A 27,644-nucleotide genomic window follows, 5' to 3' on the forward strand; every position below is an offset into this window, starting at 1 on the left:
ATCATATATATATATGCATTTTAATATGCAATATGTAAGTACGTATTAGACAAAATTACTAATTAACTCTCTCTTTCTTTTTCTTGTCCTGTTTTATTCGTTTCATGCATTTTACTTGGGCCTACATAACACGTACGTGCATATACATACATATATATGTGTATCATTTATTCTCTCTTTCTTTCTCTTTTCTATCTTATTTGTAGATTTACTTATTGGGACCCTAAACACATACATACATTCTTACTTTCTTTCCACCTCTCTCTCTCTCTTTCTCTCTGACTTATTCGTTAAGCTTACTGGGTCCTGAAATGCATATATATACATATATAGATCACATACATACACTAATATTCTCTATCTTTCTTACTCTTCCATCATCCCTTAGTGGTAAACAAGGAAAAGACGAGGACGACACGATGACGAAGATGCAACTACGAACGACGACGACGACGACGACGACGACACGAAGGAGAACGGTGACGAACGAAGCTACCCGAACGAACGGGAGGTCAGTGACTAAACGAAGAATCGTCGTGTGAAAGGCGATATGTCTCCAAGAGAGAGAAAGAGAGAAAGAGTAACAGTAAGAAAGCAAGAGTAAGAGAGTGTAAGGGAAAGAACGAAAGACATTAAGAGAGAGAGAGAGATGAAAAACTATTAAAAAAAAATATATATATATATAATTCAAGATATTAAACGTCTTATTGTAATATATATATATATCGATACATAAGATAAAAAAATAAAAAAATGTGAGGAATAGGAAGAACTCGTTGAGGGTGAAAAACGCCCTTCTCCCCTTCTTCTTCTTCTTCTATTCTCTTTCTCTCTCTTACTTCTTTCTTCAAGATCGATGCTTTCTCCCTCGTAAGAAATAAGTCGAGAGTGTTCTCACAGAAACGCCCTAGGAGCCACCCTTTTCCAAATTCTATCCATCTTTCTATCTCTATCTCTGTCTCTCTCTTTCTATATATATATAGCTTTCTTTCTCAGGATACATACACACATGCACATACATCAAATCGATCGTATTCAACTTCTATAATAAAAATACTTGCAGCAACTAATAAAAATCCTTCATATCTTTCACGTATCAATGTTATATATCTAAAAAAAGAAAAGAATTAATTAATAATCAAAAATAACGTGAAAATAATAAAATCGAATATCGCGTTCATGTTTTTATAAATTAAATAGGTAAGAGTAAGGAGACTTAACTATACTTCTCTTCACTACCTTAATACCTACATGTATATATATGTTATATACTTAAATGTATATGAATATAATGAACGTGCATGTGTGTGTGTAAAGTAGCATTGGTGTGTCGTGCTCCGAAAATACGTCGTAGGCACGCGTGGATAAAGGATAGAGAGGAGAGAAGGGGGAGCAGAGGGTATAGGTTAGATGGAGGGGACTTACCGAGACGGCGTGTTACGACGACGACGACGACTACGACGACGACGTTGACTACGTTGACGATGGAATTGGTGCGATGTATCATCCACAATTGAAAATTTCTTGAAGACAATGTCCAATATTCCCCGTTGATAATTTATTTGTTTGTTTGTTTGTTCCTCTTCTCTTTCTTTATTTTATTTTATTCTATCTCTCTCTCTCTCTTTCTTTCTCTTTCACACAGATAGACACGCACGCACTATATACGTGTATAGATGTACACGCAAGATGAAAAGAGGGAGAGAAAGACCGAAAAACGAGGTCGTTGGTTAGAACGTTTTGTATCGTCTAGAAAGAACGAGAGTGAGTGAGAGAGAGAGAGAGAGAAACAGAGATGGAGAGAATACACAGAGAAAGATAGAAGGAAGACAAAAAAACTAGGCGGAAATAGCGTAGGAGAAGTAGCTCCGACAGTATACACATATACACACGTACACTAATTATATATATATATATATATGCACTGAAAACACACACTTAACCTGTACACTTTTATCGAGAGTAATCACGTCGAATGTTATTCCATTTAATTATACATTTAAATAGATTTTCTTTTATTTAGCACATATAGTTTAATTGACGAGTTATTTTTCTTGGCTTTTTTTCACACTATTTCAGATGAACCAATTAAATATTTTATCATAACTTTTTTAAACACACATCACACACACATATATATATATATATTTATTTATCTCATTTAAGTGTCCACTCCTGTATGTTTATATGTCTCTCTCTCTTCTTTTTTTTTTTGTTATATTAACATATATGCATTTATATCGATAGACGTATACGTATGCACGTACGTACGTATGTTTTATTATGTATATATATGTGTATATAAATAAGAACGAAAAAATAAGTGAGAATTATTCACCGAGCCAAACGAAATCTATCCGCACGAGCCGCGCACAAGTTGTTTACTAGAACGCACACCACGCCATGCCCCGTGAGAGAGCGTGCCTCAATCCCCTCTTCTCCCTCTCCACCAATACCATCAACTTCGATATACTCCGGACCAATAACCGCTCCACCGCGTCCCTCACCACCAATCCTAGTGAGCAAAACAAGAACCTGCGCTGTAATCCTACGCGCATCTTCCGCCCGTCTTTCCCACACTCGATTCTAGCGCCACTGTTTCATCTCTTGACCGTTCTTTCGAAAATTTCAAATTTCCCTATTATCGCCATCTTGTGTACACTCTTTTAAATAAACTATTTCTTTTGGTAAATTCTTTTTTGATGAAATTTATATTTCAAAAAATATAGGAAATGCATGCTTTATGTATCCAATAGAAAATTTTCTTCTTCTTCTTCTTATTATTATTATTAGTAATGATGTAAGATTAGATATAACATTTTTTGTATTACTATATTCAATGATAATGTAGCACAGTCAAAGATAAAATTCATAATATATAAAAATAATACTTTTATTAGTAATAAATTATAATTTTATTAAACAATTTCGAAGATTATCCTTGCTAACATTTTTTGTTTAATTATTCATTGAATGTTCTTTTACTTCAGAAAGTTAAATTATTTATCTCATATCATTCAAATTTCCATTCTTCTTTATTATAGATATAAAAATTATCGTTTTCTGTACCTCTTTTATTTCTCGTTCACTTTCTTTCTCTCTTCTTTCTTGTTATTTTTTTTTCTTTGTTTCTTTTTTAATTACAAACGTGGTTCATAAACCTTCGAAATTCCGAATTATAATAAGGATCTTTTAATCTATCTTAACGATAAATATACACATATACATATACACATACATAGTTAATATAGCTTTGTACAAAAGTTAAAAAAAATATTATTAAATATTACTAATAAAATCTATTCGTTGGACATAAGTCCAGACTTTCCTTTCTTTTTTCTTTTCAAAATGAATTATCTTTATTCATTTAAAAAAGAAAAAGAAAGTTGATGATGATGATGATGATATTAAAGTTAGTAATACTTGAATTAAATCGTTAAAAGTCTTTTAGTATTAGTTTCTTTTTTTCTTCAAATATTCGTTGTCTTTGAACAATGTTATCATATTATAAAATTTTCATAAGAAGAAAAGAAAAAAGTGATAATAACACGTTCTAATTATTTTAGATCCTAAACAATCAACAAGACGATCTAATTACAAATCTAACAATACAACACGTATTACTAATAAAATCAAATTATATACGACAGACAAGTTGAGTATTATTAAATAAAAATTCGTTTTTCGTGAAAAGAAACAAAAACATAAAAAAGACAACAAACAATTAGTAAAATAATAATAATTAATAATAATAGTAATAATGATAACGAACATATTCATGTTAAGCAACGTGATACTGATATTAAAGTGACAAGACCAAGTAGCATCGATGATGCACAAACTATTGCTAATGTGTCACGATTGTAATTTGGACATAATTCTTGTTGATGACATCTCCTATAAAACAAAACAAATAAACAAAAATTAAATTAAAAAGTTCAAGTAAAAATAAATATATATATATATATGTATAATTTTAAATGAAAATGTATGATTTTAAACATTTATTCAATTTGAATTTTCCCGCGCGACTAGATAAACTTACCATCGTTCAATAAGAACAACGACCAATCCGGTGACGACTTTATCGAGAAATGTTACTATCGAATAAACCAATGCACTTCTTTCGGTTCTCGGACCAATGATCTCAGCTGTCACACTTAGTGCCGTTACCATAGTAATCGAACTACCTGCGCCGATTAAAATTGCTATCGAGTATGTAATAATTCCGTGACTGCCGCCAAATTCCGTAATGGCCGCTGACAGAATACCGATGAGAGCTCCAGTAAGGTAACAAATCTAAATAATTGAAATAATTATTTATTCATATTAATGCATATGTATGTAAGAAAATATAATATTCATTGTAATTGTCATAAGATCATTATTTTAAGGTTATGTGCATCATACCTTGGTACCGCAAGATCTGTTCATATATTTGAGTAACAATGCAGCTACAAATGATGATAGGTAAGAGACTAATGGTACAGTGGCTAATGCTTGTTTACCGCCAACTGCAGTTTCTTCAATATAAAGTGGTAAATAAACTGTAGCAAGAGTTATAAATAATCTACTTGCAACATATAACATTGCTACTCTGAGTAAAATAGATGTTGCAAACCATGATCTCCTAGGTCCTGATAAACCATCTAAAAGCCAAGTAGATTCTTCGATATTCATTTTATTTTGTGATTGATTGTCATTTTCTAATAAGTTTCCTTTCAAAAAGATATGAAAGAAGGTAGTAGCAGTCAAACCAATACCGGTTATAACTATGACAATATTCTGAAATAATAATTGATAGATAGCATTAAGATATATAGCTATAAGAAAAATATATGTTATTATATAATTACTAATACTAACTCTGAATTTGTAGTCATCCTTTTCATCGAGCAACACCATGGATTCCCCATTATTTGGAAGGACTATCCACGTAACAATGAAAACTACAACTGCTGCGCTTACCTGTGCTGAATACCTAAAATTGGAAACTATGTATAAGTAAGTGAATTTCATTTAGAACATCAATCATTTCTACCTTATCGCTGTTAACTCTGTTCGACCAAGTAATGAACTTGTTAACGATGGTATCATTGACAAATGTGAAATCTGTACTGCTGCCCAGCCAATTTGGAAGATGACGATACTCATTATGTAGAAGAATGTAATAATAGAGCTAGGACTATTAGCGAAGCCTCCAAAAATCATCGGAAAACTTAATGTTACTAATATGGAGCCAATAATGTGCCAAATCTTTTTCTTGCAATAACGATCAACAAGAAAACCAAAGATTGGTGTTGTAAAAGCATCCACAATTTGACCTATAAAGTATAACGTTTTAATTATTTTATATTCTTATTATAAAAAAGATGAATAAAAGTTAACTTTTATTATATTATTCTATTATTTACCTAATAATAATAATGTGCCAGCCATTATTGGTTCCATTAGAGCAACTTTTTGAAGGTAAATTAAAGTATAAGAAAACCACATAGCTGCTGCCAAATCATTGAAAATATGTCCCAAAGCGTATGCCAATTTGGTTGACATAAATACTCTATTAGTTTCTGTGACAAATACTCCATTTTCCATTTTAATTGTTTTCTCCATTTTGCCGTTGGTTTTCTTTTCTCTTTTTTTACTTTTATCTTGTTAATTTTCTTGTTAATTTTATTTTTGTATTTTGTTGTTATTTAATATTTCATTGGTGTAATATAAATCAGTTGTTGTGATGTGTAGAAACATTGAAATAATTTAGCTTTCTGATCATCATCTTGTTCCTCCTTTTTATTTGTACTAGAACAAATATTTAATTATAGAAGAAAGAATATGTGTGTCAATGTAAATATCTTAACGAATACGTCACGAAATAACATATGAGATTAACATCATTTAAAATGTTATTATTATCCCTTATGTGCAGCTGTTTGATCTATAGATAGATCATTTAATATATTTAGATAAACTTTAAAATTTAATTATTATAAATAATTATTATAAGTTGTGTTTATTTAAAAATAAGTTTAACACACAGTTTAATTTGTAATTTAAATAATACATTTTTTCTTTTTTTTATAAAGACAAACTTCAAGATTTATAATTAATAATAATTATTATAGTTTAAACTACAAGTTTTAATTAAAAAAAAGTTTTAATGAATTTCATGATAAGTTTTCCTTTCACTTGAAATATCAGCCTGAAGCTATTCTCTCCATTTAAGAAAGTTGCTGTTTAAAACGATTTTGTTTTTGCCTTGCAGTTAAAAAAAAACTAATTTACAATGTAACCCGATGTAACATTCTTTGCTACTGTTGCTTTTCATTTATGAAACATGATTGATACAATGACCGGAAATGTAATATTGAATTTCACATATATATTATATACATATATATATATATATATATGTTAGTACTATTATACAGTACAGTACTTACTCGTATCTTAAGAATGATAGGGTTTATTCTTTGTTTTCTTTTATCTTAGTATCGGTTATAACAACACAAACAATAAATAACATTCTCATCATTTGAAATTACTTGAAACTATTGGAAAGAAGATTATTGCGAATTTGAATTTTATAAATTATATTATCTTTAAATTTCAAATCATTATTTTAACTGATTTTACTTTCTATTTCGACTAATAAAATAAATAATATAAATAATAATATATTCAATAAATTTCTTTGATTTGAAATAATTATTTCTATGAGTTCTAAAAAAAAAAAAAAAGGAATGTAAACATACAATTGAATAAATTAATTAAATTTAAAATTATATTATAAATTATTATTGTGCGCGTGTGTGTAAATAAATGTTATATTTACTATAATTATATATTTGAATAAATTTAATTAATAAGATAAAAGAAAACAAAAACGTAAAATAAAATATATTTTCTAAATTAAATGTAGTTTTAGAATTAATAGAAACATACGTAAGATAATGAAAAGATAAGAATCAGATATATATATATATAATTTTCCTTTGCCAGTGTAGAAGATAATAATAAATTTTTTTTCTTTTTTTTTTTTTCTTAAAAACAAGATATATATATATGTATATATATATAATCACAAAATTGTTATAAACTTATGAAGACTTTAATAAGAACATATCAGATTGAAAAACGACGAGCAACTGAATCGTTCGTTGTACGTTCGCCGTTTGCTTCGAAAGAAAGGAGAAAGAAGATGAAGAAGAGAAGGGTCGAAGATAGGACCCCGAGGGAAGTGGAGGAGTGAGGAGGGTGTTAGTGGAAGTAGGAGATGGAGAAGAAGAAGAAGAAGAAGAAGAATTGTAAAATGAAAACGTTTGGTTTGTCCTACAGCCTGTTTTGTGTCAGTTTAAATTTGAAACTAGAAATGTTAATATTATTATTATTGTTAAACATAGAAGAATTTGATTATTCATTTTATTATTATGATAAATAGAAAGTATTTTATTTATAGTCTTATCAAATTGACAAGTAATTTGATAGAAGTAGTGTTTTAGATTGATTTATATTAATTTGTAAATATAATTTTTATTTATATAATTATTAAATGATATATTTATAGTTGAAAATAAATGTTATACTTTATTTATACGATGATTGATAAAATAATCAAGTTGATTTTTAATTAGAATTATTGTAATAATTTGTAAGAGAGACAAGAATAATCAATTTTGCATATTTTTTTCTTCTTTTTGTACTTACATGTAAATATATAGTTGATTAACAATGTTGCTGTGCAACTCATTATTTTTATTTAAAGTGACACTTCCTGTTTCGATTATGTACACATCATTTCAGTTCAATTATAGTAACATTCTTTTATATAATAGGATAATGTTATGTTGTTTGAGTCATATTTAATAATGATTGGTCATTTTTCCTTTTTCTTATTTTTATGTTAGAACTGTAGTAAGAACATTTGTTGTTACGAAAGTGAATAATACATTTTTAATTTAATTTTTTATCACGTACTTGTGGAAAGAACAAAAAAACAAAAAAATTGAAATGATAACAATTTTGACAAATTGTTATTTGATGTTAGAAAAATTAATGTAAATTTGATAAATGAAAGAATATTCTAAATATTAATTTAATTCTAATGTAAAAATGTTAAATAAATTTGTTGTTTGTAATAATCACTGAAGAATGTTACAAAGAATTTTTTTTTTTTGTAGAATTCTACTTTCATTTATAATTCTTGGTACTGGAGACAATTTTTTTATGGTTTAAGCTTTCTTCAATGCAATATACATATGTATATATATATATATATATATATATATATATACATTTATGTGGTTAATGTATATATGTGTGGGGTATGGAGAGACAGTAATCCGAGATTGAGAACATGAAACCGGTGTCTTGGTAAGGAAGAGTACAAAGAAACAATCGATACTTGCTTTTTCTATGGTCTCTTTCGTTATTCATCTCATTTAACTTGAGTTCGTTAACATTTTATAGGCCAGACTAGATTTTCTATCTTTCTCTTTTAACAAATATTATTATTGATTTTCATTTTCATTTTTAAGTTGAAATTAGAATTGTACGATAATTTAAAAAAATAATATAATATATATATATATTTTTTCTTATTATTTATAATAATATTTAATTAGGCATGTATATATATGTATATAAATTATGTGTCACGTTGTTTGTTCGCAATGAACTCCTAAATTACTGAACAGATTTTAATCAAATTTGGCACACTCTGTGCAGTTTCGTCCATTTTGAAAGAATAGAATAGTTTATATCTCAATTTATAATTGCAATATTATTTTATTGCGAATTATTTATGTATTGGTCTGATTGTGAGCCACAGCAACACGTGACGGGATACCCCTAGTATATATATACATATATATTTTTAAATATTTTCAATTATCGTATTTTTAAAGATAAAATTATGATTTAATGAGAAAATAATTAGAATAATAAAATGGAAATATTTAAAAAAAAGTTGAATTTATTTCATTTGAAAATAGATTTACTATTTTTATTATTTTGTTTTTGTTTTTTCTTTTCTTATCTTTTCTTCTTCTATTTTTTTTTTTTTTTTTTATAACAAAAGTGTATATATATATATATATCATTTACGTATTAATCTTGATGCATCATACAAGATATGATTAATGATAAGTTAATTATTCTACTTATTATATACAAATGAAATTATGCATATTTATATGTATATGTATATGTATGAGAAATTCTACAAATCAAATGAAATATTCTAGTTTTTAAAAAGTATTAGAATTTAGTTTAGATTCATTCTCGTGTAATATCTTTTTTCAATCATTGAAAGCTTGTAATTTTGATATTACAAATTTGGTAAAAAAAAGAATTACACATACATTGTGTATCTACCTATCTATCTATATATATATAGAAACTATTCTAATATTTTTGTACAATTTGTTGTTTTCGTTTTAACCGAAGCTGAGTATTCCGTTCCTTCAAATTGTCTCAAATGTATCTGCAAAGAAAAAAAACAGAAAATAATAAATTAATTAATTAATTATGAAGAAGAACAAATTGTATAAAAGATTTGAAATGTATTGAAAATGTATCTACCTGTAAATGTAAATTAACTTCGGCAGATCTACTCAAATATGGAAAATTGCCACCATTTTTTAAATGAGCTAATTTAGCATTAGGATAACATTTATACATTTCTTCTCTAACTGAATTTGATAATGCATAGTCATCGAACACGTCCATTATGGTTATTGGTAGATTACAAATTTTGTCCGGTTGTACATAACAATTGACACAATTCATGGTTAATCTCGATGCCAATTCAGATTGATTTAAACTTTCCAACTGAAGATAGACAGACCATCATCACCATAACACCAAACAACAGCGTAATCAATCCGAAACAAGAATATAATACAAATTTATTCAGTTATATATATATTTAAGTGTGTTGTTGGTTTGTTTTATTAAGGGTGTGTATTATTTATTTAAAAACAAAAAAAAAGGGTAACTCATTATTATCTTTTTTCCTTACTCTTTCAACCATAAAATCGATAGCTTCGATTATTTCTCCATCAACCTTCTCAGTTGTAAAGTTTCCCATGACCATTTTTTTCAATACCATCGATGGCAAGATCCAAAAACTACAACAATTTTTCAAATAATAGAACAAAATTAGACACTATTATTGTTTCTTCTTCTTCTTCTTCTGATGATGATGATTAATAATTTATTTGTTTTGTATTTTTTTTTAAATTTTTGATTTGTTGAATTGTATCGAGTGTGTATCAACTTACTTACACTGCAGCAGAATCGTTGTAACTAAATACAGATGTGTCTGTAAATGTGTTACATAAAATTAACGATGCTACTCTTGGACAATAAGCATTGACTTCGGTAAATTTTTGTGCTAAAAATCCACCTAATAAAATCAAACAATTTATTTTGTTGTTGTTGTTGTTGTATTAATTGAGATTTTTAATAATTAATTAAATTTAATAAGTAAGAACGAAATTAAATTAATAATTGTATCATACGTTCATTGAATTCTGACCTAACGAGGCTCCAAATAGATGAACCCTATCAAGTCCCATATAATCCAAAAGTTTTCGAAATCCATCGCACCATTCTTTCACGTTCCAATATACCGGTGGTTCTGCCTATAATAATTTAAACAATAATAAAATATGAATAAAAATTGTTATTTATGTAAGTAAAAAAAAATGATAAACGAAAGTGTATCAATTATATATTTGAAATAATATAATGCATTATTTAAACTAATTGTCATCAACAGTCGATAAGATAGTAATTTTATGATAAAACAGAATAATTATTGTTAAATAATTTAATATTATTTTGTTTATTTAAAAAAAAACAAAACAAACTTACCGATATAACTCTGTAACCTTTAGCTGCTAATCCTAATATTTGTTTATAAAAAACATCAGCAGTACCACTGACAGGTGGAAGACAAATGAGTGGACATTTAACAGTCTTTGGGCTTGAATCATAAATTTTCCATCCCTGTAAAAAATAAATAATAATATGTTAATTAGAGATTGTGAAAATAAGAGAGAGAGAGAGAGAGAGAGAGAGAGAGAGAGACAAAAACAAGTAGTTTTAACATCAGGATTATGATTTCAATTCGTATGAATCATCTATGTAAGATAATCTTCGATTAATATGAATATTTATACTTGGTTTATCTTTTACATAATCAATGAATAATCGAATTTTGAAAAAAAAACAAAACAAAATAAAATATTATTTAATATTTAAAGTATTTGTTTATTGTATTTAAATAATTATAAATTGATGGAAATTATGTTAAAAATAATTAAACAAAAATTTACCTTAGTTTCATCAACATCAATGACAATTTTTCTAAAAGGAACGGTACTTACGATATAATAATTATTTAATAATTATATAATTTAAAGTATTTGTTTATTGTATTTATATAGTTGTAAATTAATAGAAATTATGTTAAAAATAATTAAACAAAAATTTACCTTAGTTCCATCAGAATCAACGACAATTTTTCTAAGAGGAACTGAACTTCGAAAGCTTTGATATTCTTGAGAACGTGATAGTTCACTACACGAAGACATGTTTCCTTTCTCTCCCACTACTCTTCAAATTATTATTATTATTATAATTTTTTTTTTTAATATTGTCACTTGTATAAGTTTATTGATACAACACCTTGTATATATATATAATATTGCGATAAGAGATATTTAAACACAAAATTATGTTCGTTTAATTATCATGATGAAAATATGTGTGACGATGTTTATTATACAAGAAACAAAGTGTTGTTGTGATAGGTTTTTTTTTTTGTAGTGGGGGATGTGGGGAATCACCAAAAAAAAATACACACACACACACACATACACTCACAAACACAAAAACACTTTTAATACGATCAATAAGAGAAAATTATTTTGTAAAATATGATTGAAAACAGAGAAAGAAAAGATTTCTTCTCTTTGTAATCTTTATCGATTAATCGAAATTTCGATAATATTAACGATATAATTGTAATTAATTTAATTTAATTAGAATGAACAAATTAAAAGAGAGATAGAGAGAGAGAGAGAAAGATGGAGAAAATAAATGAAATGATAAAGAAAAAAAAAGGTAAATGTTTGTAAAGAAAAATATCGAAGCTAACGCGACGATGGTTCATACTAAACTCATTCAACTGGGTTGCTGCTGGTTGGGGTTCTTCCCCCTTGTCCCCGAACCATGTCCATGGTACCATCCTACCAGCAGTTATACTTCCCTTCCTTTTCTTTGTACGAACATGCGCAGTTTTCTTGTTCGATTAGAGAAAGGGAATGAGATAGGGTCACTCACACTTGTTGTCTCCTTAGGTTTATTCTCTCATTCGTTGATTCAACATTCGATCGATATAAATTCAATATTTTATTATTATATTTTTCATGATTATTTATTATAAATTATTGTTTTTGTTGTTGTTGTTGTTGTTGATCAAAATTTGGATATTTTTTATAGGGATCTTTGTTCATTGTTCATAACGTTAAATCGTGTTGACAATATTTTACCCATTGATGGGGATTTACTACTCTATCGACTTGCGGTACAGTAGAATTTATTTATTATTTATTTAATAATATTATTTTTTTTAATTTTAAATTAATATTCGAAGTTTGTTGAATATGATAGAATTATTTGTGAAATTATATTTAATTTGTTTTAGGTACAATTAATTAGTTATATTTAAATAATATATATTTGTGTATTAACAATAATTTTTTGCATATTATATTTTTTGGTTAAATTGATATGATGATAGAATTGTTTGTGAAATTATATTTTGATTTGTTTTAGATACAATTAGTTAATTTAAATAATATATTTGTGTATTAACAATAGTTTTTTTGCATATCATATTATTTGTTCAATTGTTGTTAGATTTCTGTTGTATAATTTTTTTTAAATTATAATTATTGAATTATTCTTAAAATTAATGATAATTCTTTTAGATACTAAATAGTTACCTAATAGTATAATAATTTAAATTGATTTATTTATAATATAATTATATTAAGTAATAATTAAAAAGATATTAATAGATACTTATTATATTATATTAAATTAACTAATAGTTAAAATAACATATTACTTTATCAATAATATTAATTTTCATATGTTCATTACATTTCAGTTTAATTATTTATCGATACAAAGTTTATCATTTATTAATTATTTACAGTTTTTCCATTAATCGATAGTAGATATCAATAAATTGTATTATTATTATTATTATTAATTAAACTACAGACGTACATACAGCATTTTACTTTATCGACTGTTAATTAGAAAAAAACCAACTCTCTTTAAATAATTTCAATATATATATATATATAATATATAAATGTTTAGAAAATAATTACGATCATCAATACAACCAACACACATATAACAATTAATTAAAAAATTTTAATTAAAAAAAAAAAACAACAAAAATCAATTTACGTGTACCATCAAAAATACCTTTATATGGAAACAATAAATAAATAAATGAATAAATAAAAAACAAAAACGAAGGAATGAAAATATTTGAAATAAATTTGAAGTTGTTTAAAAGGTGGTTGGTTGGTTGGTTGGTTGAGGGTGGGGAAGAGGAACGTAGCTCGTAAAAGAGGAAGGAAGGGTCGTAACCACCGTCTTTCTCGTGAAGGGATAGGTGTGGTTCAGCCAGCAGGTACATATCATCTACCTACCTTCCTACCAACATAACCATAAGTGAGTTTAGTATGTACTTGTGTGTAAAAGTACAAGCAAGCAAGCAACAACACATCGGTTATCCATCGAACGACCCGACTGCAAAAGATTAACGATCTAGGAACTTCAACGGTATTACTTTTGCCCACTTCTCTCACTTCTCCCCCTTTTCACTCCCTCTCTTTACCCCCCTTCTCTGCCCCCCTTCTCTCAACCCTCTCAGGCCCTCTTTCTTCTTTCCCCCTTTTACTTATGTTTTTTTTATATATATATATATATATATATATACTTTTTTTGTCTCTTCAGTACGTTTTATTTGTTTATTTGTTTTATCTCATAGATCATCTGTTATGTAATTTGTATTTTTTTATTTTTAAATATTTTAGATAGATTTAAATAATTGTGTGTGTGTGTATTATTTATTTAGCGTTGGTTAACTTTGTAATTTTATTAGGTTAACAGTGTGGTAACATTGAAGGATTATAAAAGTATCAAAATGTATTTTATTTTATTTAGATTTTAACGGTAAAATTATTGTTATAAATTTATTTAGATTTCAATACCTATATTTAACTATGTTAATTATTTAGGTTGGTTAACTTTGTAATTTTATTATTTATCAATGTGGTAATATCAAACGTTGTCAAAGTTATACAAACCAATCTTATTTTATTTAAATATTAGATACAATTAATTTAGAAATTTATTTAGATTTCAATACCTATATATATATGTTATTTATTTAGGTTGGGTAACTTTGTAATTTTATTATTTATCAATGTGGTAATATCAAACGTTGTAAAAGTTACATAAATCAATCTTATTTTATTTAGATATTAAATAAAATTATTGTCATAAATTTGATTTATTGTTAGATATAAAATACAACAAATTTTCTGCACATCGTTTCATTGGGTAATGAAAAACAAACATTATATATATTATTATTATTATTATTTGATATCACATTAATTTATCATACATATATACTTATAAATATTATAATAAACTTATCGCAAAATAATGAACTATTATCGACGTATACGTTAATTATACGAAGTAAACGATGTTAGTAATTAAATGCCTTTTCCAAGTCATTAAGTCTGAAAACGTTGAAATTAATGCTCTCTTTAAAACCGAATTAATCATGTTCAAGGTATATTCACTCTCTCTTCTCTCTCTCTCTCTCTCTTTCTATCTTTATGTTTTTTCTTTTCATTCTTTCATTCTCTTTCTCTTTCTCTTTCTCGTATGGTCCATTATTATCGTCAGTGGCTGGCAAAATTAAACGAAATTCCACCGAAGCTGGGTAACGTACCGACTATGCTTAAGTATCTTTTAACGTAAGTATGTATACACCATATACTCACATATTTACCATACTCGTTGCTTTTCGATGGGGGTAGAGGAGGGGGCGTACGTTTACTGAAAGAAAAATGAAAAAAAAATAAAAAATAAAAAAGAAATAAAAAGTAACATCTACCACCACCACCATCAGCATCAGCATCAGCATCAGCAGAAGCAGCAACAACCAACAACCTCTTTTCGTGAGTGACGGCTTCGCTAATATCTACCCTCGTAAAGAGAAAAAGAAAGTGTGTGTGTGTGTGAGAGAGAAAAAGAGAGTGAACTTCAACTTTCTTTCAAATATCCTCTTTCTTTTTTTATTTCTATCTTTTACTTATTGTTTATTTTTTGGTAATTTTGAAACCACGAATTTTGCAAACACAGTTCTCAGGAGTCATTTATATATATATATATATATATATATATATATATATATATATATTTTTTTATTATATTACCAATTTTACAATGGCAAATTTTGGTTTATTATACTGTAAAGATATTATTTATACAAAAACAAATGTTATTTTGACGAATACTTTATTCAAAATATTGTAATTAATAATAGTTTAGTATAATTGCACACATGGTGTACAAGTTGGTCTTGAATGGGTTACATTTCACGTTTAATGTTGTATTATAAAAACAAAATCAATTGAATAGTATATAATAGTACATATATAGTATATACAGTATTTACAGGGTGATCTGTAACTGGTGAAACAAGCGAATACTTTACTCAAAATATTGTAATAAATAATAATTTAATGTGATTGCACACATGGTGTACAAGTTGGTCTTGAATGAATTACATTTCACGTTCAACATTGTATTATAAAACAAAATCAATTAAATAGTACATATATAGTATATACAGTATATACAGGATGATCTGTAATTGGTGGTACAAACAAGAAGGAGTTGATTCTACATAAAAAAAATAATAGTTTTGTCCATGTAGAATCATCCCCTTCTGATTTTCGCTTGTACCATCAGTTACAGATCACCCTGTATATAGTATAGTCTAATATAGTATATTTATTTTACTGTAATAATATAGTATAATATATATATACATATATGTACTAGGGGTGCCTTGCCACGAGTGTTGCTGCTGTTGCTCACAATCAGGTCCGATACATAAATACAAACAATAAAATAATATTACGATTATAAATTGAGATTATAAACTCATCCTATCTTTCAAGTTGAATGAAATTGCACACAGTGTATAAAATTTGATTAAAATCGGTTCAATAATTTAAAAGTCCATTGCGGACAAACAATGTGACACAACAGTATACCATAGTTAATGTTAATTATTTGTCGAACACAAACGTTAGGTATTTCATTAAAAATAAATTTGTATATATATAAATTATCTTATCTTGTTATCTTCTTTTTTAATTTCAGACAAAAATAAGAGAGAAGTAAATACAACGAAGATGAGGATGAAGGAAGAGAAGAAGGAAAATTGGTGGATCAAAGGTAAAGGTAAAAATAAAAACAATTCATTCTTAAGCACACACATATATAGGGTGGGAGGGGGAGGGGGAGTGGGGAGGGGGTGAAGTAGAACAGGGTGTAATTTACGAGCTTGAAATATTTCGCATAGCTGACGTTTACATTGCAAATCTTGTTTGATCATTAATAACCGATACCTACATAAGGTTCGGTTCGTGTTAATTCGACGTATCAAATTGAACGACAACACCAAAGTGTGCTCGTTAATCTTTTTACTTCTTTATAATATACACAGTGTTCTAAATTCTTTTTTTTTATTTGCATAAAATTTTGCATGTGATATTTCCACCCCCCTCCCACTCCCACTCCCTTCTGTAAAAATCATTTGGAATGTTCACTTCACATATTAATTGCATGTTACTAAAACAATTAATTGAAATACGTAAATTTTGTTTAATTTTTTAATAACCTTAACATGTTAGTGTGTGTAGTTATTTTATAAATTAATTAATCATTTGAGTAATCAAATGTATTAACATTAAATAAAATTGTATTATTTTAATAATTTAATATTATAAATTTTAATGTAACAATTGTATTTAAAAATTTGATTAAAATAATAAGTACAATTATATATATATTTCACACACGTAGATGCACGAATACATAGATAAAACTAACTACAAATATATAAACTAAATAATAATACAAAGTAAAAACCACCCTACTACTACTACTACTACTACTACTACTACTACTACTACTACTAGAATATAAAAATACTTGTGAATCTTACAACACCATCTATAAATACCTGTAATAAAGGGAACGATCATTAATCTTCGACAGTAATTTCGGTTCGCAGTGGTGACATTCGTCGTCCTCGTTGCTCTCCTTTTACATCTATCCATCTATCCTTCTCACACTCATTCAAGTTTATCGTAGTAGTAGTAGTGGTTGTTTGGTAATACCGATGATGGTAGTTATGGTGATGGTAGTAGTGTTGGGTACGTTCCTGCACTTTCTAGGATAATTAATGATCCCAAAAGCGATCTGCTCACGGTTGTCTCTCGTTTCGGGACGATCTTTCTCTCCTCTCTTATCTTCTTCACCCCATTTCTCTCTTTCTCGCTTCACTTTTACCACCACCATCACCACCACCATCATCACCACCACCACCACCACCACCACCCTCTTCTTTACTTCTTTTACCGCCCCTCATCGACTCCGCCCCTTAAACTCTTTTTTATTTTCTTGTTTGTTTGTTTGTTTGTTTTTTACTTCGTTCTCGTTTTATCTTTCACTACGAGCATGCGTTTTTTTTTCTTATGTTTAACAGTTCATTTTACTTTTTATTTTTTTATTTTTTTATATTAATTTTGTTGTTATTGTATTCGTTTAATTGTAAATTTGATTTGTGTTCAAATGTTGTTTCATTTTTTCATCGATTTATATTTGATACGAGTTTGTTTATTTCAAATACGAATTTGTTTATTTGTCTTTTATTTTAAATTTATTGAATTATTTAAGATTGTATTGTATTTATCTTGTTATACTAATCTAATTAATGTTATAGTAATTGATGGACAACAACAGTTCTTGTATCATCAACTATGAATAAATTAAATTCAACGACTCCACCCACCACCACCCTCCAGGAATAATAAAGAGAAATTAATAAAAAACATTATATTATCCCATGAAACAAATCCTCAGTCCTAAATCCCATTGAAAATGATTCTGTCCTTTATTTATTTAAACATCACATATCCCAAATTTGAGTTTTATTAATAGATCCTTTTTTAAGCCAACATGATGGAAGTAATTTGGTTTTATCTTTTGTAAAAATGAAAAACAATTCTTTTTCATTTCTAGGCTTTTCAATGTGGACATAAACAATTGAATTTGATAAATTGCACTAATTAATGCATTTTTATTGTGTCAGGAAACAACGAAATTACTTTTCATACAATCTGACATATTATATATTGGATATTTAACCCTTTGAGTGTTGAATACTTTTAACTAAATTGTTTTATAGGAACGAAATAATTTATTATTAACTTAAATTCTAATAATAAATTATATATATATAATTTAATTAATTAATATAAACATTACATTATTTTACATTAATATTAACTTAACTTAACATAACTTAATTACATTAATATTAATATGCGTTCATAGCACTCTAAGGGTTAATATATTGGAATATAATTAATAATTAAAATAATAATTAATATAATTTCCATAATAATGGAATTTCTGGTTAACTCAGTGCATTAACGATGGGGTTGGTTTATTATAATATTGATAATGCAAATATCAAAATAAATAATTTGTGAAAAAAGTAAACAACAACTAAACAACTTAAAGTAAGTATATACATCTAGGATCTAAAGGAAAGGGCTTCCTTAACCACTTTAGAGAAATACAATTTACATAGCAGTGTCCAGGTGTGACAAATCTTCACCGTCTTTTCTAACATCTTATTTTATCTTCTTCTACTTCTTCTTCTACTTCTTATTCTATCTAATTATCTGCTAAATGGGGAACTATTGAACGGTTCATCACCTTTCCCTTAACACCCCTTACCTTCTTAACTTGCTCATCACTTTAGCTCTCATCTAACCACCCCTCTCTTATTTTCTCCTCTCTCATTCTCTCTCTCTCTTTCTCTCTTTCTGTGTTCAACCAATAATAAACAAATATTTTCATGACAATCGAGGTGGTAAGTAAGGGTGACAAGACATTGTTTGGTATTATATTATTATCAACTTGGCTCATTCAGATTCGATGAATCTTTCTCTCTCATTCTCTCTCACACACACACACACTCTCTCTCACACTCTCTGTGTCTATTTTTTTTTTTTTTTATTCCTGGTGTCTAACCGAATGAATACGGAAGCATACGAAAGCTGGAATTTCCGGTTGACTCGGCACGCTAACGATGGGGTGGTTTAGTACTCGCTTTCCATGGGGACTATAAGACACGTTGCGAATTCTTTTTACTATATATATATATATATATATCTATATATTCTACTATATATATATATATGTGTGTATATATGAAGAGAGATAGAGAGAGAGAGAAGGTAGTATCTTTTTATCTTCTGTTCAATATCTATTGTCAAGCAAACACAATCTGTTACTCCTCGTCATACAATTTGCACAATAATGGGAACCGTACAACAACGAGGAGGAACAAATTAGCAGAATAACCGTTTGTTGTTGTTGTGGTTGTGGTGATTGTGGTTGTTGAGATTGAATAAAAGTTGTTCGCGAACTTGTGGATGCTGTGAGAGATTTACTTTTTTTTAATTTTCTTTTTTTTTTTTTGGGGGGGATTGTCAGTTTTATCAGAGTTGTTTTTAGAGTAATTTTTAATAAGAAACTTTGTATTTGTTTATGGATTGGATTATTGATCAAGTATAGGAAAGTTAATGCAATGAAGAAACATTAAGAATAATAATAAAAAGTATAGAAAAGGATGAACTGATGAACTGAGAGTGAGGAGGAAGAAGAAGAAGAAGAAGAAGGATTATTTGGAAGATTTAAGAAAGTGGTATTGCAGTTTGGTCTTGCAATTGTATTAGATAACATTTGTTTGTGTAATGATATAGTTGATGAATAATTTTAGATTATTATTGTGTTAGAATTAAACAAGAAATTTGTAGTTTTTTTTTTTTTTTATGGATAGGATTAATCAAAAGTATTTGAAAAATAATTTGAAAGTTGTACTGCAGTTTGTTCTTATATAATTGCATTAAATATAATACATTTTATTCATTTCATGAATATCATTGCATTAGATAACATTTGTTTGTGTGTAACGATATAGAGTTGATGAATAATTTTAGATTATTATTGTGTTAGAATGAAAAAAAAATTTGTAGTTTTTTTTATCTATGGGTTTTTAATGTTATTAATTTGTTCTTAAATTCAAATTGAAAAAGTTGCTATGTTACATGTTACAATAAATTCCATGTTAAATTAATCAATAAAACAGCAATACCTAAAAGTGTTATAGTAAAAAAAAAAAAAAAAAAAAAAAATACAGAGGACTTATATTTATATCTTTCGAGGATATTGATGGATTTGTGAGAGCGTATATATACGTCCTTATCAGTTAAAGAATTAAATAATATTTATTCGTGTTACGTGAAACAAATAATTTGAAATTATTACATCCTAGAATGGAAATATATTTTATATTAATAAAATTAAATATAACAATAAAAACCGGTTTTTTAAAAAAAACAAAAAGATGAAGAGGAACCTATTACAATGTGGGGAGTGTGGAGGAGGGGGAGGGAGGGGTTGGAAAGGAGGTGGAAGAAAGGAAGAAGGATAGGAACGATATAGGAAATAAAGGTAAAGCAGAAGACATAATTGGAAATTACCGTCCCATATTTCCTAAAGCGAATTCCATGAACGGAAAACCATTCGAACTCGTATATTCATACATACATACATCATATATATATGTATATATATCTTATGTTCTTGCATCAATATTTAATTACGGCTAACAAGATGGCGGTGGTATGCAGCAGAAGCAGACGTACACGCAGACGTGCTATAAAAGCGGTAAAGGTGAAGAGAGGAGGGATGAGCTGAGGTGGGGTGGTTACCTCTCCTACTTTTCTGTTGGTATGTTCAACATACATAGAAAGAATGAAAGAGAGAAAAACGTATGTGACAGAATGAGAAATAAAGAGAGATAAAGAGAGTGAAAAAAGTGTAGTGAATGAATTCCTTCATTGGTTGGATTCCAAACATTTTTTCTTTCTATTCTTTCTTTGTAATAGCTTGTTAAGGAACGTTGGAGTGACGAAGAAACTAACTTAATGTATAAAATATTAATATAAAATAATAATAATAATAATGATAATAATAAATTACAGTGTTAGGAAAATTAGAGAAACGTTTAGAAATATCGAAATATATTTGAATAATATAATTGTTATAAATATATATATATATATATATATGTTATATAATGTTGTTCTTTTTTTTTTTTTTGTTAATATAGTAGTTATATATAGGGCGTAAAATGAACATAACTTTATATGAGTAAAATGGCTCTTTTCATCTTCCATTTCGTCTTGTATACCTCTGGTTACAAACTCGGATTGGGCATTCTGAGAATTCTCAAAGGACGCTCAATAGCCCACCTTCGTTACACCCTTCCAACCCCTCTCACCTAAATTCTATTGGAGTTCTAGTCCTACTTGGTGCTAACTGTACCCTGAATAGAATTTATTTGAATCTACGCCATTTTGAAAAAAAAATGGTTTTCTTTAATTTTCTTATTTATAAATATGATTTTACAAATATAAATATTATTGACAAATAAAGAAACAACAAAAGGCCGGGAGGGGAGGAGAGAGGGGTGGTTGGCTGGTATTGATAATTCGATAAACGACATTTGAAAATTTCATTGAAATAATCAACGATATTTCATTGTGTTTATTTTTTTTTTTTTTTAATAATAATAATTCAAATTTGGTAACATGTGTTAAATTAATCCTTTGACTGTTAAAAGGCGTATTATATATATATATATATATATATATATATATATATATATATATATATATATATAGTAAAAAATTATTATTAATAAAATAAAATAATGTATTTTTTATTTTGAATATTTTCTTTTTTTGTTTTGTTTTGTTTTTTTGTTCATCGTCATCGTGTATTTTATTTGATTTAATTTTATTATATTACACTCGATCGAATGTTGAATTTACCCCCCGCCCCGCCCTGCCCCGAACGTGAATTGTATTGTTGAAAAATGTCAATTTAAACGAATTAGAAGAAAAAAGGATATTTCTGATTTTTAAATCACCCGTTAGATCCGATGATTTCTCCACCATGGTCACGTTCGTTTTCTAAAATGCGATTTATAGAACCGACTCCCCATACCACCATAGGCTTGATCAGTTTAGATCATTTTATAGTGGCCATTCTATCACAGACTATCGAGGAAGAAACATCTACAAAAGGCAGCGTCGAATTTTTGTTAGTTTGTTTGTTCATTTAAACTTCACATTTAATCATTTGTTGTTGTCGTCGTGTTGTAGTTGTTGTTGTTGTTATTATTATTATTATTTTAATAATAATAATAATTTAAATTATTTCATTATTTTTCTTTATTACGTATCTGTAATTTTCATTTTTTCGTTTTTATCATCAGTTATTCCGGTGAGTGAATTGAATTTTTTGTTTTGTTTAATTATTATTATCCTTATTTGTGATTAAGATTGTGATGATATTGGTGATTTATTTAAATTATTATTATATTCGTCATAGATATGACACACCTGCCATTTTATATTTTGCTTGCCGTTTCCTTTCTTTTCTTTTCTTTTCTTTTCTTTTCTTTTTTACTATTATTTATACGAACTAATTTTGATTTTTTATTCTTTATTTGTGATTAGGATTGTGATGATATTGGTGATTTATTTAAATTATTATTATATTCGTCATAAATATAAGACACACCTGCCATTTTATATTTTGCTTGCCGTTTCCTTTCTTTTCTTTTCTTTTCTTTTCTTTTCTTTTGTTCTATTATTTATACGAACTAATTTTGATTTTTTATTCTTTATTTGTGATTAGGATTGTAATGATATTGGTGATTTATTTAAATTATTATTATATTCGTCATAAATATAAGACACACCTGCCATTTTATATTTTGCTTGCCGTTTCCTTTCCTTTCTTTTCTTTTCTTTTCTTTTCTTTTCTTTTCTTTTCTTTTCTTTTTTTTATTATTTATACGAACTAATTTTGATTTTTTATTCTTTATTTGTGATTAGGATTGTGATGATATTGGTGATTTTTATAAAAAAAATTTATATTAAAAAAAATTGCGTTGGGGTTTTTATATGTATAATACGCACCTGGCGTACGCACCTACTTTCGTAGCTATCCCTTCTTTTCTATGGTTCTTTTCTTTTCTTTTCTTTTATTTTATTTATTTTTATATAATTTTTATTCAATTAAAAATTTCCATTATAAAATATTAAATTTATAGAATAATTCTGTCGCGGATTTTTTTCTTTTTATTATTTCTATACGTTGATCGTCTACTTTATGATGGTGAGGCGGAGGTTTACATTGTACATTTTTATCCAGGTTGATGCACACAGTAACGTATCTATAAAGGAGAATATCATTTTATAAAATAATTAACTAAATTATTTTTCATGTGATTACATCAATTGATGTACTACATTCATGTTACTTCATGTTACATCATGTTATGATGATGAACTACATTCATTGTTTGAGAAAAAATATGTGAAAAAAAAAAACATTTAATTTGTACTTTGATATAATATATATTTTTCTAAAATAATTTACTTCGTAGTTTGTACTACGATAAATTATGTGAAAAAAATATTTAATTTCTACTTCGATTATTATTTTTATCAAAATCATTTAGTTCGCACTTCGATGAATATTTTTTTTTCAAAATCATTTAGTTCGCACTTCGATGAATATTTTATTAATTAATTTAGTTTGAACTTCGATGAATATTTTTTCTAATTAATTTAGTACGTATTTCAATAAAATTTGTATTTACAAAAATAAAATAATAATTATTAATTATTATTAGAAAAAAAAAACAAAAAACAAAACAAATTTACATGTAACATAAACGTTATTTAGTTTTATATATTTTATTAAAGAATAATATTTCATTGTGTTAGTTTAAATCGAATAATATCGATCGAATAATATTCATATATATATATATTCGTTTCTATAATTAGTATATGTGTGTGTATAGATGAACAGATAATACAAATAAGCGTGCAATTTAAGTTAATGCATTTTTGCGACTTTTACATTTAAAAAGAAATCATCGTAATTGTATTAAATTGAAGGTACAATTATTCCAACCACCCCATTTTTCTTCTTCCTTTTCTTCTTCTTTCTCTTCCTCGTCTTCTTCTTCTTCTTCTTTTTTAAATTAACAGATGACAGGTGTTTTTCTTCGAAAATACGCCAAAAGAATAAATTTTCTTTCACCCTTCTTTCATTTTATCTCACCTTTTTTACTTCTTCTTATCCTTTTCCTTCTCATTGGTGAATTCGTTACTTGATTCTTATTATATATGTATTTGTATTTGTGTGTGTGTGTGTGTGTGTGTGGCCCGCATCACATACATTTTTCCTATCTTCATCGGAAGTTCAAAGATAATTTTTTTGCATTTTAAACGACACCTCTTCTTTTTCTTTTTTTTCTTATCTCTTTCAATTTTATTTCATTTCATTTAACAAATTCAAAAAACTCAAACGATTACATTTATCATTCGACTTTAATTTTGCATTTAATCTTTTAACTGCTAAAAGCCGTATATATACGCTCTCACAAATCTATTAATATACAGGAAAAGCATAGTCGTATCTTTGTATATTATTCAAAAATTATCTTAAAAGGATCTTATCTAGAAGATAGTTCAAAGATTTCTATCATTTATTTCTTCAAAAAAGATTAATCAATCTATCGAATTGAAATCCCATGCTGTGTTTTGATTTTAGATAATTTTATCTGTAAAATACAGTAAGTTTGTTTAAACAAATCTACTTTTCAAATTGTATTTGTTGTTCAATGTAATTTTGTTGAATTAATCTAACATCGTAGTTTATTTTATTTAATTAATATGATGTTGAAATTTACGTATTTAATTTATCATACATTTTTCATTAAAATTATGATTTAATATATTTATATTATTATTTATTTCTATTTGTTATTGAAAATTATATTTATTTCTTAACTTGTATTGAAAACATTTTTTCCATCATTAAATTTGAACTCCATCGGCTGAATTCAATGAATGAAGCAAATAAAATAAAATGATAGATAAATAGGGCTTGTATATTAACCACGTGTCAACCTTTTGTCGAAGAATTTTGATTTGTAATCCCTGCGAGAGTTAATTCAAATTTTATTTATAATTAAAATAAAAATACGAATAACCGTATATATTTTTGGGATCACATTTATACAATTTTGATGATTTTTTCTTATGTTTCTTTAGATTTCAAAGTGTCCTACTTTTCTATGGAAAATAATTTATTTTTATTGTATACAATTTCATTGAATTTTGTTTTTTTTTCTCAATATTAGAATTATTAATTATTGTATTAAAAAGTGAAAAGGTGGTTCGGCCCATTTTGAAGAAATAAATGATGAAAAAGGTCTACATATCGTTGATATTAAAAGACACCGGCGTTGAAAGTTATACAACGTGTTAAATTTTTATGTTAAATGTTAGATTTTTTTTAATGTTTTTCAAAAGTAATATCAAATGTTAATGAAAATCATTAACTATAAACCACCCCTAAAGTAACAGCATTTTTACCTGGACTTTCTTCTACCTGTCTACTGTAAGTTAGGTTAGATTATATTTTGAAAAAAATTTACTCCATGGCATTTGTAAAGGGTTCCCTTTTTTTAACAACTTCCTATTCATCGAACGATACAAAAATATGTCATTCCTGGTCGTAGTATAGCAGCTGCGATGATGAAAGAGAAGAAGAAGAAGAAGAAGAAGCAGCAGCAAAATGGGAAGAATTTGATATAAAAGTAGTGGAGTGTAGAGGTGTACAAAAATTCAGTAAAAATTCCTGAAACTTTTCGAGATTGAGATCGAATGGTGGGGGGATAGGATAAGAGTGGTGGTGGGGGGAGGGAGGGGAGAACGATCATCGATAATGATCCTTCGAATATGATTTCCATGTAAAAGATTAAAAGAAAACCACACACACACGCACACACAAAAATCAGTATAAAAGTTTAACTGATTGGGGTTTAAGAAATGAGTAAGGGGTTATAAAGGGGGGAATGATATCTTAAACGCGTTACGATTGGATGCAGGAAGAAAATTGGAGTAGGATTACGTTGATATGATCCAATACAAGGAGTGTATAGTAGTATCGTCAGGTATTAGTAGGCGTGGTTATCAATTCTCTTTAGTAAAGCTCCACCCACTGTTAAAGCGCCGGTTGGCGGTTAGTAGTTGAGGCCGCGTGGTGGGGGAAAAGGTGTCTACTCTATGTTCTCGGAGACTCGTACGCGCGCGCTTAAGTCAGATCACTAGAGGACGCGGTGCGCGCGCGTCATCAGTCCTCTACTTGTCCATAAATATATAAACGTGTGTGCTCTTGTTTTTTATATTATCATTATTATTATTATTAGCATTATAATAATAATAATATCGTCGTTCAACCCTTAACAAACGTGCTCATCATTAAATATTGTTTAATTATACGCGTAAATAAATGATCAATGAATTTTCTAATTCCGAAGTTGAGGAAACGAAAATCGAAGCGTGGTTTTATATGTAACTCGCAAGTAAATGACATTTTTGTTCTTTTTTATATGTCACAATTAACGTACAAAAACAAATATGATGAGAGACGTTTGACAAGATACATCTAATTTAATTAATTAATTAATTAATAATAATAATAACTGTAACAAAAGGAAGACAATCATGTTCGTCGTCGTGGTGTTAAACGTTTAAAAGTGAATAAGAAAGTTTCAAGAAAAAAAAGGGAACGAATCGAAAAAAAAAGGGACAAAAGCAAAAATAAGGAAAAATATAAAAAGCCGGGGTGGGGGGGAAGGTAAAAGAAAATAACAATACGAGTGTTTCTAAGTGTATCGTCGTTGTGTCGTCGTAGGCGTCATCGTGGTCGTCGCCGTGTAAAACTAGTTGGCCCTAGTAAGCCCATCCCTACCTTTTTTTTTCCTCTCTCTCTCTCTCTCTCTCTCTCTTTACAATACCTTTCGTCCGATCCCTTTGCCTGTTCCTTCTATAACCCCCTTCCCCAACCCCTCCCCTCTCTCTCTTTTCCAATGTATCTCTTCTTCTGAATTTATCCATCATTGTGGTACCTAGCTTCGTTTTTGGAAGAAGGGATAGGAACGTTTGAGTATTTTTCCGCCGTCAGTCCCATTCTATCGACGGCGCCACTACAAACGGATGATTAAATAAATTTGTGGTAAAAGTTTGAGAAAAAAAAAAGTTTGACAAACTTCATTGCGCGAATCTTCA

At 27.6% G+C, this 27,644-nt stretch overlaps 3 protein-coding genes across 10 annotated transcripts in view; 1 reads left to right on the forward strand and 2 right to left on the reverse strand.

Annotated features, from left to right (window-relative positions):
• retn (retained) overlaps positions 1 to 27,644 on the forward strand; it is a 173,778-nt gene that overhangs the window by 265 nt on the left and 145,869 nt on the right. For 4 of the 8 annotated variants that reach the window (XM_089175059.1, XM_089175061.1, XM_089175065.1 and 1 more), the window contains exons 1-2: positions 4,880 to 5,004; positions 16,501 to 16,575. The gene's annotated coding sequence lies outside the window, so the exon portion shown is untranslated. Of the gene's footprint in view, positions 1 to 388; positions 512 to 4,035; positions 4,291 to 4,394; positions 4,471 to 4,879; positions 5,005 to 5,128; positions 5,229 to 16,500; positions 16,576 to 20,717; positions 21,211 to 26,414; positions 27,592 to 27,644 lie in introns of those variants that run through there. The other 4 variants (XR_016177447.1, XM_089175063.1, XM_089175062.1 and 1 more) reach the window with 4 other exon arrangements.
• On the reverse strand, positions 1,062 to 5,613 carry LOC107066765 (major facilitator superfamily domain-containing protein 12). The gene is made up of 6 exons (XM_015321698.2): positions 5,415 to 5,613; positions 5,042 to 5,324; positions 4,867 to 4,981; positions 4,411 to 4,785; positions 4,046 to 4,299; positions 1,062 to 3,897 (listed from the first exon to the last, which is right to left on the reverse strand). Exons 1-6 carry the CDS (start codon positions 5,611 to 5,613, stop codon positions 3,777 to 3,779), a joined length of 1,347 nt encoding a protein of 448 aa, XP_015177184.1. The 3' UTR covers positions 1,062 to 3,776.
• On the reverse strand, positions 8,402 to 12,242 carry LOC107066766 (maspardin). Its single transcript, XM_015321699.2, has 7 exons — positions 11,499 to 12,242; positions 10,876 to 11,010; positions 10,538 to 10,643; positions 10,285 to 10,405; positions 10,019 to 10,127; positions 9,580 to 9,828; positions 8,402 to 9,481 (listed from the first exon to the last, which is right to left on the reverse strand). Exons 1-7 carry the CDS (start codon positions 11,595 to 11,597, stop codon positions 9,398 to 9,400), a joined length of 903 nt encoding a protein of 300 aa, XP_015177185.1. The 5' UTR covers positions 11,598 to 12,242; the 3' UTR covers positions 8,402 to 9,397.

Source organism: Polistes dominula, unplaced genomic scaffold, assembly GCF_049000335.1.
Source record: "Polistes dominula isolate Pdom_NZ unplaced genomic scaffold, Pdom_raw_medaka contig_78, whole genome shotgun sequence".
NCBI classification, from domain to species: domain Eukaryota; kingdom Metazoa; phylum Arthropoda; class Insecta; order Hymenoptera; family Vespidae; genus Polistes; species Polistes dominula.